This window comes from Parasteatoda tepidariorum, chromosome 6 (assembly GCF_982258835.1).
Source record: "Parasteatoda tepidariorum strain Cologne lab strain chromosome 6, Ptep-v5.0, whole genome shotgun sequence".
Taxonomy (NCBI): domain Eukaryota; kingdom Metazoa; phylum Arthropoda; class Arachnida; order Araneae; family Theridiidae; genus Parasteatoda; species Parasteatoda tepidariorum.
The window spans coordinates 51,838,275-51,859,355 of NC_141760.1; the positions used below are offsets into that span (position 1 = coordinate 51,838,275).

At 29.4% G+C, this 21,081-nt stretch overlaps 1 protein-coding gene across 5 annotated transcripts in view; it reads left to right on the plus strand.

Annotated features, from left to right (window-relative positions):
- The window catches only part of LOC107457377 (putative carbonic anhydrase 3), a 60,203-nt gene that overhangs the window by 29,698 nt on the left and 9,424 nt on the right, over positions 1 to 21,081 (plus strand). For 4 of the 5 annotated variants that reach the window (XM_016075530.4, XM_087165847.1, XM_087165848.1 and 1 more), the window contains exons 2-4: positions 8,459 to 8,578; positions 10,573 to 10,740; positions 11,586 to 11,737. In XM_016075530.4, the coding sequence (XP_015931016.2) occupies positions 8,459 to 8,578; positions 10,573 to 10,740; positions 11,586 to 11,737 (440 nt within the window). The remainder of the gene's footprint in view (positions 1 to 8,458; positions 8,579 to 10,572; positions 10,741 to 11,585; positions 11,738 to 21,081) is intronic. The other variant, XM_087165850.1, reaches the window with a different exon arrangement.

Genomic DNA, 21,081 nt, shown 5'->3' on the forward strand with positions numbered 1-21,081 from the left:
TTGGTTCGTACCGACCACAGTGCTGACGTAAAATATTCTCAGTGGTAGACGGATTATGGTTTATAGTCCCCTTGCCGTCAGCCTAATCGTGGAAGGTTTTCGTAGTTTTCCGATCCATGTAACGCAAATGCGGGTGAGATTCTTCCAAAAAGTCCTCCACGAAGACAGATTTCTCCCAATACTTGATCCAGGAGTTCCCTCGTCTTCTGGATTGGGTTAAAAATCATAAGGTTACGTGATGGAACATTAATAATCGTAAATTCAAAAGTTGGGTCAGCTGTTCAACAACGGGTATAAAATAAAATAAAATCACTGGTTTGTCTCAAGAATCTGCATCGACCAGCTATCTCTGGGATTCGAGCCCGGTTCTCCTCATTGGGAAGGGAACGCTCTATTCCTTGAGCCACCCCGACTCTAAACCAGTTTGATTTTATAACCGTTCTTAAACAGCTGATCCATGTTTCTTCGACAGTTACACATACACTTCTAATCTAGATTTCCGGATTGATGAATGGTTAGGTTTTGATTTTCTTTTTTTCTCCTTAAGTATTAATTTGTGATACTTTTTATTACTTCATGCGTGACAATAATTCTGGAAATTTATTGAAGGAGTAGTCTTTACGGAACATCCTGTGCACAATTTTATGAAAAAATACTAGTAAGTGCACAGAAAATTACAAATGAATTGTAGCATGTATAATGAAATACCACAGAAAATACAGTCTGATTAAAAAATTTAGACTAGTGAAAACATTGAAGAAAAATCAGAAAATACAATTTAAATCCCTTTTATTTAATTCTTAAAGTATATTGTTAAGAAATAACGCTAGACACAACATTTGTAATTACGTAATTTTTAGAAAAAAAATATTATAAGCAAAATTAGTATTTCAGCCTGAATAAAAAATTTAACACAACTAGTAATTTTTAAAAATAAATATAAGCAAAAAATACTGTGAAAACTATGAAGGTTAACATTAGGTTAACACAGTAACATTAAGCTAACACATTAAAAATAACTAAATTACACCAAAGACATTTTTCTTAGATTAAACTTGAGAAATAAAAATGTGTGCAATTTTCTTATTGTCAGTATTGTCTAAAATGTTTTTATGGACGTAACACAATGCTACATGGTTTAATCTGTTTTGGGCCATGGTTGATCTTAAATACATTATTAGTTTTCTTAAAGCACTGAATCTTCTTTCGGTTTCAAACGACGTAGAGGGGTCTAACTAAAAGAAGTCTTACCATTTTTTTTCGTCATCTAAATAACTGACTTTAAAATTTTTACGGAAAAGTTTGAGCTCAATTTTTAGGGTATCTACGTCTATTTCTCAGACCGTCGCGAAATAGCCCATTGTGCAGCTCTAGTGCGACGTAAACAACGTACCTACTTTCTTCAATTTCAGGAATAGAAATTAAGTAAAAGATTATTGTTTGTTTTTAAATTAATCTTCTCCTACATTAATAAAAATGCTGCTAATGTTTTTTTTATATTATTATTTTCATTTTTTAAGTTAATTGTATTTTTAAGTAAATTGATGAAAATTTAAAGTTATTGAACAAAGTAATAAGGATTTTTTCATCAATCTTCGCATCTACCTAAAATATGCTATGTCCAGCTTTTAACCTCGTATTAGTAGTAAACTGTTCTCCAAGATGCTTGTTTTTGTATTATTTGAAATAATTGCATTTTCGGCAGTGTCTCGTAAGTATTTTTCATTATTGAAGTTAGTCATAGTAGTTGAACGAGTAATCTAATATCCAACCATAATATTAATACAATTTATTTTAAAATGGTTTTTTCAAATATGCTTCTTAAAACATGGCTTTAAAACCGAAATTCCTAATATAATTTTGCAGAAAATCGAAAAATATAATTTTAGATTTAATTAAAACACGTCGTATAAAGTTCTTTAAAAATGAAAATTTTTTGTTTAACGGTAAGCTGAAGCATTTGGCATTTAGCCCAAGGTCACATTTAAAACCATATATATATATATATATATATATATATATATATATATATATATATATATATATATATATATATATATATATATATATATATATATATATATATATATATATATACACTACCGGTCAAAAGTTTGCGAAAATTTTGAAATCTACAAAAAAAAGTTCTAAATTCAAATGTTCATAGAACTGCGAAAAATCATTCAAATGGCATGAAAATTTGATATGTTCTAAGGTGAACCCTCTACAGTTAGTTACATATGATCAAATTGCAATACTTTGTTTTTTGCGAACTGAATCCAGCTTTTCATCATGAGTTGTTTCTATGGTGAAAAAAGTTGTTAAGTTTGAACGCTTGCCAAACTTGCAAAAAATATTTTTTGTACTTTCTGTTAATAGAAAATAGTTATTTGAACAGTTCTATGTAAGTCCTCAAAATTTCAAATCAATTTGATTTTTTTTGACGAAGTTATAGAATTTTGAAAAACATGTGTACTTTTCTCGATTTTTAAGCATTCCACATTTGCGGTCCTTTGGTCTATACATCTTCGACCAAAGAACTTTTTAATTTTAATGTTTTCTATATTTTCAAATAATTAATATTGATTATAAAACAAATATTCTTATTTATTATTGTAATTATTGTTACTACAAGGAACTTATTATGAATATAATTAAAACAATATCTCATAGATGTCACATTTCATCTAAAATTTGTTTGTTCTTGCAAACGATGCTCTGATATTTGAATCGAAGTCAGTTATGGGACATTTTACAACAGGAATGGAACTCTATATCACTTGAAGTGATTAATGGTTTATTAGAACGAATGCTATGCATATGTAAGGCTATAATGAAAGCAAAAGGTGGATGGTTCGAGGAATCTAAGATTTAAATGTTAATTTATTTAATTACAAAATACGAATAAGAATATGTTAAATATTTGACCTGTTGTAAATAAAATAGTTTAATAAAAATGCAAATTTTTTTTACTATTGTTATTATTTTTTTAGAATTATTTATGTAATTATTGTTATAACTTTTTAATTTAATTTAATATAAAGTAAAAATATCACAACAAAACTAATACAGGTAAGCAATAAATATAAACAATAAATATAAACAATAATAATTACAATAATGAATAAGAGTATTTGTTTTATGATAAATATTAATTATTTGAAAATATAGAAACATAAAAATTAAAAAGTTCTCTGATAGAAGATGTATAGACCAGAAGACTGCATATGTGGAATGCTCAAAAATCGAGAGAAGTACACATGTTTTTCAAAATTCTATAACTTCGTCAAAAAAAATCGAATCGATTTGAAATTTTGAGGGCTTACATAGAACTGTTCAAATAACTATTTTCTATTAACAGAAAGTACAGAAAATATGTTTTGCAAGTTTGGCAAGTGTTCAAATTTAACAACTTTTTTCACCATAAAAACAATCCGTGATGAAAAGCTGGATTCAGTTCGCAAAAAACAAAGTATTGCAATTTGATCATATGTAACTAACAGTAGAGGGTTCACTTCAGAACATATCAAATTTTCATGCCATTTGAATGATTTTTCGCAGTTCTATGAACATTTGAATTTAGGCCTTTTCTTTGCAGATTTAAAAATTTTCGCAAACTTTTGACCGGTAGTGTATATATATATATATATATATATATATATATATATATATATATATATATATATATATATATATATATATATATATATATATATATATATATATATATATATATATATATATATATATATATATATATATATATATATATATATATAGAGAGAGAGAGAGAGAGAGAGAGAGAGAGAGAGAGAGATAATTTTTTTTGAGACTAAAATTGATGGAGAAATTTGGATTGTTAATCTATATTTTATTTAAACGAACTTCTTAAAAAAATGTGTTTCGCTTAATTTAATAACGTAAAGTTATCGGAAAGGGCAACAAATAATAATAAATAAAAAAAATTGAATTATTTTAACTTTATTAATTATTTTGATATGTTGATTAATATCACTTTATTGATTATTTACTTTTCTAATTTCTACCCTGTGCGACGAACTGGTACTAGCTGATTGATAAATAAAAATTTTGAGCTATAGTGTTTTTCAGGATAATGCAAATGTAGCTGTGCAATGTTTAAGTGGGATTCAAATTGGGAATCAAAGAATAAGCAGTAAATACAATTATTACATTAATATCTATAAAAAATTGAGTTGAGGTGAATCGTAAGTTTGTTAACTACTTCAGTTGAAGAAAAATATTTTTTCTTAAAAGCTGCCTTTAGAGCTAAGCCTGTCCGTCTAGCATAACTGAATAAATTTTTTTCAATAAAAATACTACTTTTTTTTTTCAATTATAGTAGCATACTAAAAAGAAAAAAGACAGATTTCAATTATTAGTCAAATTTCTACTAGTATATAGGCAGCATTTTGACAAAGAAAGGTCTAGTTTTTTTTTTTTTTCCTAAATGATTATTTCTTCTTTTTTCAATACATTTTTGATAAAATAGTGCAATTGAAAAAAAAAAAAAATTCATCAATTTTATTTTATGATTTTCGAATCAGGAATTTTAACGTAACCTTTGTTATTTATTCCGATTTCATCGTTAGTCCATGTTGTTTTTAAATTTTTTTTTTGCTACCGTATAATTTTTTTCCTTTAAAAAATCGATGTTTTTTATACAATATTAATATAAAACCCGAAATTTGAACATGTATTTTATAACTTTTTACTGTTATTAAATTTGAGTTTATTTTTAATTTTTTGTATCTTAAAAAAGGCTTAAAAAAATAAAAGTCTTAAGATTTAACATTCATAAAATCTCTTTAATCTGATAATTTACTAAATTTAAATGTGTACTAAATTTAAAATATATTAATCTGAATCCCAACTGAATGTTGAATCTTATTCAGAGCTATAATGCGTTTTATTTGAAATCATTTTAGACCAATTCAATTTCTGTAATTTAAGTTACATTTTTGTTGCTCTATGAAATATAGATCTACTTTTTTTTTCATTTTCACTTTAATTCAAGAACATTTTAGTTAGTTTATTTTAAAATGCACTTTTGTACCGCATGATGGGATAAAAGAAATCCCTATCTTTATATTTTTTCAATAAATTATAATTTTTAATAAAAAGGAAATATTTTTATTTTGAAAAGTGACTATTTATATTCTTCGGTTTTAAATGAATTTTAAAGTTAAAAAGAATTATTTTATGCAAATATGTTACCAAGTTGACTGATGAAAGGAATTGTGTCTCATATACTGATGTTTACTTTAAAATTACCATAATTGTCATCAACATTTCTAAACACTTGAGCACGCAATCCTTGTTAAAAAAGGTTGCGTACCCCTACTATAAAAATTACAAAAAAATATTTTTTTTTAAAATTTCCTTTCCAAAAAAAACAAAAAATAATAATAACCAACCATTAACTTTGATATATTCATTGTTAGATAGTGAGGCCTTTTCTCATATCTGTAAGATAAATTTCATTTCAAAGTGGTAAGTATATACAATGCTCCAATTTTGTTGTTTTTTTCTTTTCTTCTAAATACCGTCTTTCCATTCCAATTACTTATTCCTTATTAATTGATATTTAAAAAATTAAAATACATAAATTAAAATAAAATGAATGACTAGAAATACCCGAATGTCTCTTCTTTGTGTTTTGTTACATATTATAATTTTAAAAAAATTGTGTGCTGTCTAAGATAGGGCAAATTTATAAATTTTGCGCATCTGTATGCCACTGCTTCGATTGAAATGCGAAATGAAACGAGGTACTAATATATATATATATATATATAATAAATCAACCTCAGACAACAAACGAACACACGCTCACCGTAGGTCGAAAGAAACCAGTTAGAATTATTCTGTTCATTGGCCTTTGGAAGTTCTTGGCACGTGGCAGACGACCCTTGTCAACAAGAAATATTTTAATATTGAAATGATGGCGCCATCTATCAACTTCAGATATAAATATATATTTTATATAAATATGGCTATTAAATTCTAAATTTTAGAGATTATCTCATATTATATTTTTACAGACTAATTAAAATGTTTTAATTTAAGTTCTCATTAAAACTTTTTTTTAAACAGAAGTAGGGTAGAAAGAATCTGAATTTGATTTTTAGGGGTATTTATAAATTAGTGAAAATATCGAGTTGGTTGTCACAATTTTGGTCTGTTAAACGTAACGTAATTGTTCTTACTTTCACTTTAATCTTAACGTAACTAATTCACATTAATTTTTAAAAAGCTTCAATTATTTTTATTTTCAAATTAGGCAGTGGTAAATAAAATAAGACAAAGAATTATTAATCTCTCCTTCTAATTGGTAATAAAATAGTTTGGAGATTGGAGATCATTCTTTCTTTCTTTTTTTTTAGCCCTGATTAGAAAATCTCTGAAAATATCACTTACAGGGTTTTTTCTACTACGATCAATTAATAAGGCTAAAATAATTAATTTAATTTATTTATTGCTATTTGCTGCTCTTTCCGATGGCTTTACGCTTTTATTATAAGCAAAACATATTTTTTGAAGTAAATCACATCTGAAGAGAGATTAACTGTATTTAGCTCCCTTAATGCTTTGCAGATATTGCTCGCGGCCAACTCATCAAAATTTAACACTATCAAGTAATTTTCTCCGGTATCAAGTATATATAAGTCCGTAAGTAAATATCAAGTAAATATCAAGTATATTCAAGTATATATAAGTATATAAATATATAAGTCCGGTATACCTTTCAAGGGTGAATAAGACACTTATTTCCGCAATATCGATATTAAAACTGCTTATAGTTTTAAAACTATTAATTAAAAATCACCAAATAGATCAATATAATAAATACATTATACCTACATTTGTATGTTTGGTACTTTTTCCTAACTCTTCACAATTTGAGTTTTGTACAAGATACATTATCAGTAGCAGCAAACTAACACTGAAATTTTAAAAACGAATAGAATCCTTATGCGAACATTTCTTTATCTGACCTTTAAATAACTGTTTAAATTATTTATACGTAGTGGTGAAAATATTAATACCCTATCTTTTCTACTACTTGAAAAATATTACATGAAACTATGGAAAACCCTTTGCAGATTTCTTATAAAAACTGCACCAATTTCCATTATATCAGTAGTACATATTACCTAAATTAATTAAGCGTCGTCAACGTACTGAGATTTTCTACAGTTCTCCTAAACGAATTTCCCATTAACCTTTTCTTCATTAACTGTACTTTTTAGACGTAGCTTATTTTTTTTATAAATTTCAATTAATATATATTACCATTATTAATTAAGCGTTAGTATCAATTCTAATACGGCGAATAATATCTCCCAAACGAAGAAGTATCTTGTCAGACGGTACATGGATCATGTGTTAGTCTCCTTGCAGTCAGACTGACCGTGGGAGGTTTTCGTGACCTTCTTCTCTATTAAACGCAAATGTGGGTTAGTTCCATCTAAAAAGTCCTCCACAAAAGCAAAATTTCTTTCAATACTTGATCCTGGAAATCCCTTGCCTTCTGGATAGAGTTCAAAACTCAAAGGCTGCGGAGTTGAACATTTGTAGTCGTAAACTCAAAATTGGGTCGGTTGTTCAACGACGGGTATAAAATAAAATACATATGAACATTAATTAAGCATCATTGTCGTCAAAAATAGTATAACGATTTTTAAGGGTGAACTAATAAGTACTCTTTTAATTTTGAAGTTTAGTATTACGTAGCTCATTTCTGTTACTTCAATTAGTAGTTATTATCTAACTTAATATCATTGACGTCAATAATAGCCTGTCGATTTTTTACGTTTCTCCTAAGAGAATTAGTTCCATTCTTCCTTTAATTTTGCTGACATTTGGATTTAACTGACATAGCGAAAAAACAACAACAACAACTTAAGCATTAAAATATGTGCAATAAACTTTTTTTCTCGATCAAGTAGAGCCATAAGCAAGTAAATATAACTTATTTTTAAAATATTTGACAAAATAGAATAATCCACAGTTAAAATTAAAGCAATGGCTAACACTTAACTAATCAGAAAATTTCATTTCGTTTTTAGCTCATCCCTCTCGAACGGTTTTTCATAAAATGCTCTAATGTTGACAGTGACCTTCCTCGTGCTTCAATCTATCTATATGCCAAATTTCATCTAATTTCATCTCATTCAATTTCATCTATCTAAATTCTATTTTTCTCTCTCCTTTAGTCACGCTTTATATGGTTAAATCAAAACTTGTATAAAAATTTTAAGGTGTGTCAGCTGTTTATATCATTCCGCGCCGTACTGTCTAAATGTGTGCTAACAGATAGTGTAATATTATCTAGAATGTGTTGTTAATGAAAAGAGTAAAATGAAAAAGCATAGAAAACCGTGACTTTTTAGAACTTGAATAACTTTCTTGACTAAATTTATTCCAATATTTGTAGGATCTTGTGTATTTAAATGTGAGAAAGTCCAGAACTATATCAGCAATGATGACAAGAGCATGACAAGAGAAAAGGAAAATCTACAGTCTTACACATGGATGTATACAGAAGAAACACCAGGTTTTAAATTCAGTGTTTTTCTAAATTATTTCAGTTTTCTGTTCCGTCATCTTAAGAGCCTTTTTCCCAAATAATAATGTGTCACAAAATGTATAAGGCAGCTTTATGGTTTTTAATTATTTATGCATTACGTGTACAATATGCAAAAAAAAAAAGGGAGAAAAATAAGGAGGGGAATGCTCTGATTAACTTTTGATCAAATGATCGGATTTTCACATACTAAGACTAAACCTTAATGTGTCTATGCGTCGGTTCGAGTGTCTTACATTAAATATGCTAATTAGTTTGTGGACGTCGATATTTTAAGTTACGAAATCAAACACAAAAACATTATCTCTTTGAATAGATACACTCCCCCCCCCGATAGATTTGGATTCATAACCCTCAAAATAAGAGAAAATAGCTGCTACCTAGGAAATATGAACGCAATAGTTGGATCAAAAGAGCAGTCAAAAGTTTCGGCCCCTAATGTTCATTTAATTTTTGCACATCGGTATGTCTTGAGAACTTTTTAAACAAATCAAAAAAAATTTGCACACATTTATAAAGTTCGTTTATCCAAAGGTAATTCTATGCTAAAAATAACTTTAGAGTAAGTATTTATTATTTTTTATTATTTCATTTAATAAAAGTAAACAAAAATTGAATTGCAGTAGGTACACAAATTTTTACATCATTTTAAAGAATGTCATTTTATATACGAAAATACAAATTTAAACGAAATGGTAGAATAGCTCTTGAGATATCAAATTTTAAATTTTTAGTTAATGTGAACTCAAAAATTGGGTCGGTTGTTCTAGGATGGTTATTAAATAAAATATTTTTTTTCAAAATTAAATCATGAAAGTTAATTTTTGCAATTTGTATAAATAGTCAAATATAACATCCGAAAAATCATAATCTTCTTCATAGAAAGCTTTACACTGTCATTATAAATTATGACTAAGAACTCCCCTATTCTTCGCTGTACGCTTTCCTATTTTATGAGCGAAATACTGCTGATTTAAGGGACAGTATTGAATTGTTTCTAAACAAACAATTGGAGCATATTTTCTGATGCATTTTTTCACTCTAAATTGGATGAGACTAATAGTTTAGAAGTTATAAGGGTTTTATAAATAAAAAAGTACAAATTTATAATAGTGCCTATTAAAGCATCTGATGTTGCTACCTAAACAAGTGAGACATAGCTTACATTGTTCAAAAGTTGCAAAAGTTTTTGTCTATAAAACTTATATATACGCTTTGCATTTGCTATACAGGTCAGGTACTATAACATGTAACGCAAATTTTCCAATGTAATTTTTCCGCACTAAATTATATGGCACTCATTTCGAGATTATCTGACCAATAGTTTAGAAGTTATAAGGGTTTTAAGAACAAAAAGTACAATTCTGCATTTGAATTTATTTATGCATCTTACATTGCTATACAGACAAGTAAGGTATTGTTTCCTGTGTATTTTCTCCCATTTAATCGAATGAGTCCAAACTGGAATTAATAAGGCTAATATTTTGAAAGTAGAAATGGGCCTTTTTGTATTAAAATTACGATGTATATATATATTATCACCGTCATTGAACAGCTGACCCACTTTAGGGTTTTCGACTACCAATGTTCATCTCCGTAGCCTTGTAATTTTGAACTCAATCCAGAAGACAAGGGAACTCCGGGATTAAGAATTGGGAGAAATTTGCCTTCGTGGAGGACTTTTTGATGGAACTACCCCGCATTTGAGTTGCATGGAGAGGGAAACCACGAAAACCTCTAACGGTTAGCCGGACGGCAAGGGGACTATAACCCATAACCCGTTTTGTGAGTTTAATAAATTTTATCTTAATGTAATTAAAGAATTGTAGAAAATTAAAGACTATTAATTGTCTACTATAAATTAATTAATTGTCTTTTTCTGACGTTATGTTAAACAATTATGTGCATTATTATGAAGGTTTACATATCTATTTATGTGAGTCATTTCCCCCCAACATTTTTAGGTCAAAATGAATGGGATATAATTTACAAAACATGCAGCAGTAATTATCAGTCGCCAGTAGACATTGATACGGACACCACCTTCAAAAGTGAGAGGATAAAATGCATTCGCTTCATAAATTTTGACTTCCTATTACGTGAACCTAGACTTTTAAACAATGGACGAACAGGTAAAATATCAAAATTAAGATTATTTGATTATATTTAAGACTATTTTGTTATTAGATAATTTAACGTGGTACAAGGAAACTTTTTTTTTACTCTTGAAAGCAAACTGGTTAACGATGCACTCAGATTCTCAATCCAGGGTCGTTCCTGTGCTGTTCTCCAAACAATCAGTAAAAGCACTTATTGCTAAGCGAAAACTTTAAGGGCAGTTAATGTTATTGTTAAACAAAAAATTGAGTTTTGAAATATTGAAGTATGTTTCATGATATAAAAGTATAAATTAAAAACATTTTACGTTCCTTCTAATAAAAAAAAAATCGACCATTATGCTAGTGGTGGTTTGATCGTCTAAACATGTATGAGGTATGCATAACCAAACCATGTCTAGAAGCGTATTTGAAAGAAGCACTGTAACAGACTATAAATTTATGTTATTACACACTATAAATTTATGTTATTACATATAATTTTACATCTTTATTCTGTTTTATAAACAGGAGTTCATCTTGGCTTCCCTCGTTCATTATTAGGAGACTAAAAAATAATCTGAAGGAGAAAAAAAGAAAAAATTACCATTTATCGCTATTAAAATGTATTGAGGAATCAATCACAATTGTAGACATGAAAATTTACTCTCACACCAAATCCCTCTCATACTATCAAAACGCAAAAACAATACTATTCTGGTCTGTTGTCTGTTCACAAATTAGAAGTTATAAAAGTAAAATTCATACACATGACAAAATTTTAGGAACTAGTCAGAGTGCCGAACATCTCATTTAAAAAAAACTTGTAGAAGTTGCACTAGTGTAATATGCTAATACTAAAATGTTACGATGTTTTGCAGTTGAAATTAAGTGCAGTAACAAAAGGAGCTTTGCCATAAAAGAGGGTGGACTAGATGATACCTTTCTGTTCCGGCAACTTCATTTCCATTGGGGTATCTCGGATAGTGATGGTTCTGAGCATCGAATTAATGGAATTCAATTTCCTTTGGAGGTAAAATGAAGTTTTCTGTATGACCTAATAATAAATTTGTGAACAAAAACCAATAACATGCGTGACAATTTTACTTCACGTTTACAATTAACACACAACACAGCATATTCTGTTTATTATTATAATTTATTATTTTTTTTAATATTTAAAAAAAATTTTTTTTTTTTTAAAACTGAACAAAATGGACGTACAGAAAAATTAAAACAAAGTAAAGAAAAGTTTTCCCTGAAGCCCGCAAACCGAAAAGTATCCATTTATTTTTCCACTTGTTTGGATAGCAATTGGTAAATGTCAATTTAGATGCTTTTGAACAGCATAATTATGTTCTTGTTATACTTTCAAAAGTTCACAAGCAGGAAATGACCTCCTGTTCAGGAGTCATATGTCTCCAACCATCAATTCAAAGATAGAAACCTCTATTTCTTCTTGCTATGACCACTATTAACGACAATACCTCAGTTGCCTAAGAGCACTTATCCAATTGAAAGGGTGGAGTATCCGCGGCACGAGTATTGGTAGAAATGTCATCAAGTATTGGGAGAAATTTGTCTCCGTGGAAGACTTTTTAGATGAAACTAACCCGCAGATGAATTCGCATAAGTTCGAATTTTAGAAAGTTATTTTTATAAGCATATTTTTAGGTTGTTTTCCGAAGGCTCTGCCGTTATATGAAATAAAGCTTGTTTGAAAATAATATTTTTATGAATATTGATGTTTTTTTATTTAGACAAATATTTAAATGGAGATAGGTTGTTCTATACTGGAGGCGTCACTACTTCCAAAAATGAATCAAGGGAAGGTATCACTTACCTTGCTGTGATGATACGAAGCAGTAAGACCAACCATACTCTTTTGTTTTCGGGGTTGGCATGCAATATATTTAACAATAAATATCTATAATGATCATCAATTTGAATAACTATAAAAACATTTATTGGATTGATTAACAAATATGACGATGATGAATTTACATTAATGAAGTATGATAGCTAAGAGATGATGATAAGTTTTTAGTAAGATAGTTCGGTAAGGCGCGTTCCTCGTTTCTACAACTACTGTTTTTTCCTTTTTAAAAAACTCTCTCGTCCTCTTCGTGTTCTGACGCTAGAGGGCTCAGGCTGCAACATAGGTATAGATATGTATTTTAAAATTAAAATTTTTGTTTATGTGTTTGAGGCACTAAAACTATGATTTATTATTAGTATGATTATTTTATTGATCTTGGTAAAAAAACACTTTTCACACACTGTGTTATTTTTAAAAAAAATGCTCGAAAAAAAGATTCAGAATTTTGAAAATATTTTTGTTGTATGTGTTCTCTACTCGACATAATGATTAAAACTATGATCAATTTAAAATCGTCTTGTATTCGGTGAAATTCTGATATTTAAATATTTTACTCTAAATCTGTCTTTCCTTGAAAAACAACTGAAATGTTCTAAATCTTTTGCATTGTTGTATAATTTTTATGTGTTGCTTCATGTTTTTCACATGTTGTTAAATGATTTTCTTGTGTTGCTTCAAGTTTTTCACTAATTATAGCTGATGTTCGTTTCTTTACACACAAATGAAACACATTACTAAAGCCCGGAATTTCAGGCAATAAAAAATGCAAAAATAGGCAGGCAAAAAGGCATTTAAAAAGCTTGAAATAGGCCCTTAAAAAAGGCATTTAAAATTGGAGCAAAATGGTAGTTGGTAATGCCTAAAAGCCCATACGGGTATCCAAGGCATAAAAAAAAGTTGATAGAAGTATCCGGTATGCGATATTCCACTTTGACTAACTCTGGGGCACTCCAATTGGCACTGTTTGGCGTGCGAATTCTTAACCCGCCAAATCAATGAATCTCACGCTTTCTCGAATCGTACGAGATTAAACTTCAGCCGCTATTATTTATTTTTTTTATACGAATGCAAGTAGTGTTTGTTTATGGTAAGTAATGATCGGTGGAACTCATTTGTACAAAAATGTGTTAATTTAAATGAACAATAAAATTACTTAAGATATATAAATTGTATTTTTCATATGTTTTAGTTTCACGTTAATTGTTTCATATAACGCAACTTCTTTTTTAATTCAAGTAACGTAAGAATGGAGCAGTAATTAATTATACAACTATAAGTTTGTATTTACGTGGCGCAACGCAATTTCATTATATTTATAAATAAACATTTCTTCCATTTATGATTTCATCTATAGAATCATATTTCCGCTTAGAACTAAATGCTGATTTTTTTTTTTTTTTTTTTTTATAAATTTGCTACAAAAATAATTAATATCAAGAAGTTTAGCACTAAACCTAAACAGCAATTACCATACCTTTTATAAAAAATTACGGCTAATATATCCATATTTCAATCAGTTGTTGAAAATTATTCTTGATTTCTTCTTTGCAATTTAAAAAATAACTCATCAATATCAAAAATAAGACCTGAATTAATACGAACAATTTTATCTATGCCAATTATTTAAATATTTACTTATTAGTTACTAGTCATATTAATAATAAAAAGTAATTAAAATCTGAATAAAAAATGTCTTCAAAATGAGTTAAATACAATCCAATTTACTGTAATGGTGAATAAGGATAAACTAATACATTTAGTAATAATTTTTATTTTAATTTAATTTAAAACTCAATGCAGAAAACTAACGAATTATTTCGCTATGGTTGCTTTCAGTGTCTTAAATTTTGCCTAGTTTTTATTTTAATTTCGACCAACTTTTTTTACCAGCAAGAAACAATGGTTCTCCTCGAAAAGAAAACCCAACGATTCTTATAGTCTCACCGTTTTAATATGAAATTATCAACATTTCATTCCAGTAGAAAGTTAATATCCTGTAAACAGTCACTGAGCATTTTTTCTTAAGTGAATTTGCTTAATAACTAATATTTTCTGTTTTGGGCAGTATGGTTCCCATATTTTAACCTACAATGTTCAAACTGGGTCAGTCACATTTTTTAAATCTTTAGGTGAAACATAAAATATTGTAATTATTAGAGCCCGGATTTTGATGACCTAAAACATCTCAACTAATGCCCTTAAAAAGTGCAAAAAATGCCCTTAAAAAGGGCAAAAAATGCCCTTAAAAATTCAAAAATTGCGCAAAAGTTCCTTAAATAAAGCAAAAATATTGAACTAAAAAAATGTTTTGCTCTTTAAAATTATAATGAGTCATTTAAAAAATATAAAGCATTGCAATACTTGTTCTACGTTCATTAAAGTTTGAAAAATATGTTTTATATCCTAAAATAACAAAAAAAGGAAAATATATTGACACCAAAATATTTTTATTTTGTATAGAAACTTTAATGAATATAACAACTTCCATCTCATAATATTACTAAATATCAGACTTACATTGGATTATTAAATGTTTTTTGATAATTTGAAATGTAAACGAGCGTCTCTTGTCTGAAAGCAAATTTTCATTCCTGCAGAAGCTTCTTTCAACGTCTACTGATGTTATGGGTGAGTACTTGAAAAAGACGGTCTCACTTACTGACAATTCTTCTTCAATTTGAAAAGATTTTGCTTCACCTGTTAATATCCTATAGATTTTCTTCATTGTTTGGAAGCCAGTGTAATCATGAAAATTGATAAAAAAAAATAATAAAAATTGGAAAAAATTAACAAAAAATTTTAAAAAATGCATTAAAATGCAAAATATGCCCCAAAATTTAAAGAAAAATGCCCTATAAATATAAAAAAATGCTCTAAAAGACAAAAAATGTCCAAAAATGCAAAAAATGCAAAAAAATGCAAATGTCATCAAAATCCGGGCCTTAGTAATTATACACTAATTAGGGTGCGATAACGTTTAATTTTGTTTAAAGAGTAAACATTTTTAAACAGAACTTGATTCACAAATAAAATATATTGCTTAATTATATGGTGTAGCATTTAGACAACCACAAAATGTTGAGAAAAATACTAAATATGCTGCAATTCAATGAGTACATTTTATTTTAATGATTATGTACTAAAATTTAAATGAAATGAGAATTCTTTTCTTTCATGCACATGCATTTCTTTTAAAAGTGTTTTTTAATTTTTTTCATTTATTTAGATTATTTTGAATTTTTAATTATAAAAATAAAACACATTTGAAATCATTTGTCTTCGATTATGTTCTGAGAAACTACAATTTTTTTAAAATTTATGAAGTGAAAAAGATATGGTAAATTAGAATTAATAGTAATAATGCAAAAATTATTTTGCTTATTTGCCTCAAAAACCAAATATATTTGATTTGGTCGAACATAAATACATTTCGATATCAATTGATGTATTTTGAGCAACAAAATCCATGGGTTGTAGTAAAACTTGCAGATTCTTTTCCAATTTTCATAGTGTGAAATAATTTTCACGCTAAACCTTTCTTGGCTTAAAACAAATTTATTTAAACACCTAATTATGCTACATCACAAACATAAAATTAAGTATATAAAAATAATTCTAAATGACATCGTCGAAAACGCTTCTCTCCTTCCCAAAACGAGAGAGAGAGATTCTTTTTTTTAATTAATTCTGAAGTTTTGTTCATATCTCGTATCGCCATCTAGTGGTGGGAAATCTTACAGTTGTATTTATGCATAATAAATTTTTAGTGTTTATTAATTTTTAAATATAAAAGCATATTAAATTAATTAAATTTTAAATATAGTTATAAATTTGATAACCATCTGATTTCCTTTTCCGAATGTTATAATAAATATTTATATATTGTGGGAAAAAATGTGCAAAAATGGAAAAAGAAATAGCATGGTAAAAAGTTGTTTCTAAGAGGTATATTCTCTTACGTTATTAAAATTTAACATTTATAATAAAGTGGTAATTATACTTAATATCTTTTGGAAAACTTGCAAATAGAATGCTTTAATTTAAAAAGCTGTTTAAACTATAATCAATGTATAGTATTTTGGCCGAAATAGAATTTACGAGTCGCAATTGGTTACCAAATATTTGCCTGTATCTTTTCTGCATTTATCAGGTATTCAACCAAACAATTAATCTTTGCATCTTTTATCAACACTAAGCTGAAATAGAAGGGGAAAATTAAATAAAAATAAATACGATAGTAAAAATATAGACGATAATCAAGTTTAAAAAGACGATGTTCCTTGTTTACAGTGAAGGGTTGCCACAGACTCTTCGGTAGATATGCGCGCATAACAATTAAGCAGTTATCGCGCAGTTTGGCGAAGAAGTGCCCCAGAGTTAGTCATAGTGGAATATCGCATCCGGTATACCTACATATTCATTTCACTCGACTGTCGTAGCAATAGTACAAAAGAAGTGGACATAATTGCACAAAAAAAATCCTCAACTGCGTAGGTGTGAAATAAAAATTGAAAACTCGTACTTACAATAATATTGTATGCAGATTTATTCTGATGATTGGTTGTTGTTGCACATCACAACTAGATGCTTTTTCAAATTTTCAAAAGAGAAATTTTGTCTCCTGTCAGTCAATATAGTTTTAAACAAAGAGAAGGATCTTTCTACTTCGGCAGAGGTTATGGGTGCGTACCTAAAACAACTTGCCATGGTAGGAGATATGGTAAGTTCAACTGTAGTATCACCAGAAAGTACTTTTGCAATGTCCTTGATGCATTCAAAGTCTGTATTTGCAGAGATGACGTTTTCACATTTCTTCCTTATTCTGTCACCAGCTGGTCCAGGCACAGACATTAGTTCTTCAATAGTATTGTCGAAAATTTTTAGTGACTCGGACAAAGACATATTTCTTTTTTCCATGTGTTCAATAGCTTCAGGGAGCTTCCCAAAATAAGTTGAAATAAAAGTCAGTTCATTTTTTATTTTAGAACTGCTAAGCAGATTTTTACTTTTTCTTATGAATATTGCCTCTTCATCCGAAAAGCTGGTAAGGACTCGAGTAACTTCCTCAAAATTTGTGCAGTAGTATGAGACTGCTGAAATCCATGTTCCCCATCTCGTAAGGATCGGTTTAGGAGGTAATTGAATGTCTGGTGCAATTTCTTTGAGCACTTTAACTCTTGAAGGGGCTTTCACAAATACTTTTTTCACACTAGAAACAAGCGAGTCTACCTCAGGATAGAGACCTCTTACTTCCTCTGCTATCCTGTGCAATGCATGAGCAAGGCACGTTAGATGGATCATATTAGGAAACAAAACTTTTAAGGCATTTCCAGCTTTTTTCATGTAGGAGGCTGCATCTGTAAGAAATAATAGCACTCTTTCATGCTCAGTACCATTTGGCCAAAGTAAAGCCAGTGCATTAGTGAACAACTGTGCAATTGTAGTACTGTTAGTCTTTTGCAACTGTTCAGATGTCAACAAAAAGATTTTATGTTTTTCAAATTGGTCCATAACACCAACAATAACATTCGCAACATATCGTCCAGTTACATCTGTCGTTTCATCTATAGATAGCCATATGTTTTTCGTTCCGATTTTATTTTGAATAGTTTTAAGAACTTCGGTGTAACAGTCATCTAAATAAGTTTTCCTTAAAGTTGATTCACAGGGCACACTTTGATTTGTATATTTTTGCAAAAAAGCTCGTATGCTTTTATTTTCAAGTTTCCACAGCGGAATGCCGGCATCTACAAATGATCTGCATAAATACATTGCAAATTCCGATTTGCGAGAAGATAATTGAAAACAGGTGGGAATCAGAGTCGGTGTTTTCTCAGCTTTTTTATCTTTTGCTGTTTTATGCTTAGATGTCTCCAAGTGCTGAGATATAAAATACTTCTTCTCAAAATTTACTGACTTCTAGCATGCCTTACAAAATAGAATGCTCAAATCAGTAGAAAACACATCCGACCCAAACTCTTTTACAAAACTGTCCAGTTTTTTGCTTGTGCAGGCTTTTGCTTTAGGCATTTTTGAAATAACTAGTACTAGAAAACTTTTTCGTGCTCCTGCTACAATGTGCTCAACCAGCTTGGTGAATTCGTTTTGTAGATAAGAGAGCATACGAGTTATTCGATGGTGTAGGCCAGTGGTCGGCAAAGTGCGGCTCCGGAGCCGCATGTGGCTCTTTGGCTCCTTAAGTGCGGCTCTGGCACAAATATCCACGGAAGGCGCAATAATATTTTCATTTAAAAAAAAACTTGGTAAGAAAAATAATTACATCTTATTTTGATAAATTAAAATTCTTCTATAAATCGAGAACATGTATAATTTTTTGTTTAAGTTAAAAGATAGATAGGTAATTAAAATTTTATATTGTAGTAAAAATACGTAACGAACATCGAGTTAAAGTTTATTAGTTTTCGTAAACGTAAACACAAACCATGCACAAGCTACAGGCTGAGATTGTTCGCATGTTTTCGGCGTACACCAGTGTGATGCAAAAGTACCACAAGCATGCGCACATACTTTTTCTAAAGGAGTGGGGGTACAAATTGGCATCACAACACAAGTGGTCTGCTTTGAATGACCTGGAGAAGGAAGACATGATCATATTCAACGCTTGGAATAGTATTTCTGACTCTTACGATCAGCTGATAAAGCTCGTGTTTGCTGCTCTTTCCCTTTTCGGTTCTACATATATATGCGAACAATCTTTTTCAAGCATGTACATTCTCAAGAGTAAACTGAGAAGTCCTCTTATTGATGAGAACTTGGAATCATGAACTCAAACTAAACTCAGCGGCGCGACAGCCCATAGAGGGCCAATGCCTACTGTGCCCATCTCAGTTTTCTTGACCTTGGGCTCTGGCATACCTGCCAACTTTTGATCCCTTCCATTACGCTTTTTCCCAGTGGTAGTAAAATGGAATTAAAATTTCAATTGTAAGCAAAAAATTACGTTGTGTTTGAAGAAACATTAGCTGACAACCATGATAGTAACGCATATTAATATATAAGCTTAATTTTTGCAAGAATAGTGGTGATCAAAATCATTTAAAAATTAAATTTATAAAAGAAAAAATAGTATATATTTACTACCACTTTAAATATGAAAATAAAATCTCCGTTTAAATACGGGAGAGTTAGCAGGTATGCTCTGGGGTGCAGGAGCAGATGTTCTGGTCAGGTGGTCAGTCGAACGCGGAACCCCCAGTGTTTAGTTCCCAAGCATGCTTGGTACTCATTTATCGACCCACTGAAGAGATGAAAGGCTGAATCAACCTTGCCCGGCCCCAGGATCGAACCAGGGACCTGTGGCACGACATCGCGAAGCGCTACCGCTCAGCCACCGGGCGTCGACTTGGAATCATGCCTAAAATTAAAAACAACAGCATACAGATCTGACTTACTCAAACTTTCCAAGGAGATGCAAGCACATTGTTCGCATTTACAAATATTTATTAAGTATGAAATTTAGTTTTATTTAGTGTACTACTTATTTAGTGTAATAAAAGTTTACTAAACAAGCAGATTTGGCTCCCAATTTGTTTTAAAAATTGTTGTAATGTTCATATTTGGCTCTTTGGCTAAAAAGTTTGCCGACCACTGGTGTAGACTATATGGGCCGTAAGTAAGAATAAATTCTATTGGTTGTAAGTAAAAATAACTTCAATCTTTTCTCTCCCTTTCTCTCTCTCCTTGCAAAGCGCATCGGGCGAATGTGACGCCACGTTTTCTGACGCCACGACAAAGGTGACGCCACGAAGAGACGGAGAGGAAATATTAATAAGACTAAAGGAATAAGTCCTAATCTCTATAAATGCATTACAATACGTCGGATGACAGTCAACCATTTCTGTACTTCAAAATTTCTTCATTTTGCGTTTATATTCGGTCAAAAGCACAAAAAGCTTTGCAGAAGAATTTTAAATTTGACAGAAATAGGCATTTATGAACAAAAGGAAAGAAAAAGGCATTTTCAGAAGAAAACGTTTAAAAAAGGTAGAAAATGGCATTTATGGCATTTTGCCTGAACTTCCGGGCTCTACACATTACGTATTTCTGTGATACGCGCACATTACACAACTTAGCCTTTTCATTTATTTTATGTGCGTGGAAAAGTTGGTCTGATAATTTTCTATCAGAATTTTTTAACCTTCAGTACTTTTTAAGAAATATTGAGTAAATTATTAGTGGACTTTTTGTTTTGGAAGCCATAGCGTGAAATGCGTGTTAAAGAAAATGAAGATGAGTATAAAGCTATTTAGAAAATGGGTATTGCATTTGACTATGTTTTTCAAACCACAGTTCTAACTTTATTTTTTAAAGAATTCATGAAAAATCTCAATAAATTCTTAATATATAAGTGACATCATACGTATTTTTATTATAACTTTTAATTGAGCAAACTTTAAAAGTTCATAATTTTATTTTGAGACAAGTTCAATTTTTCTATCTCATTAATTTATCAAAGTGATATGTATTTAAATTCAAAT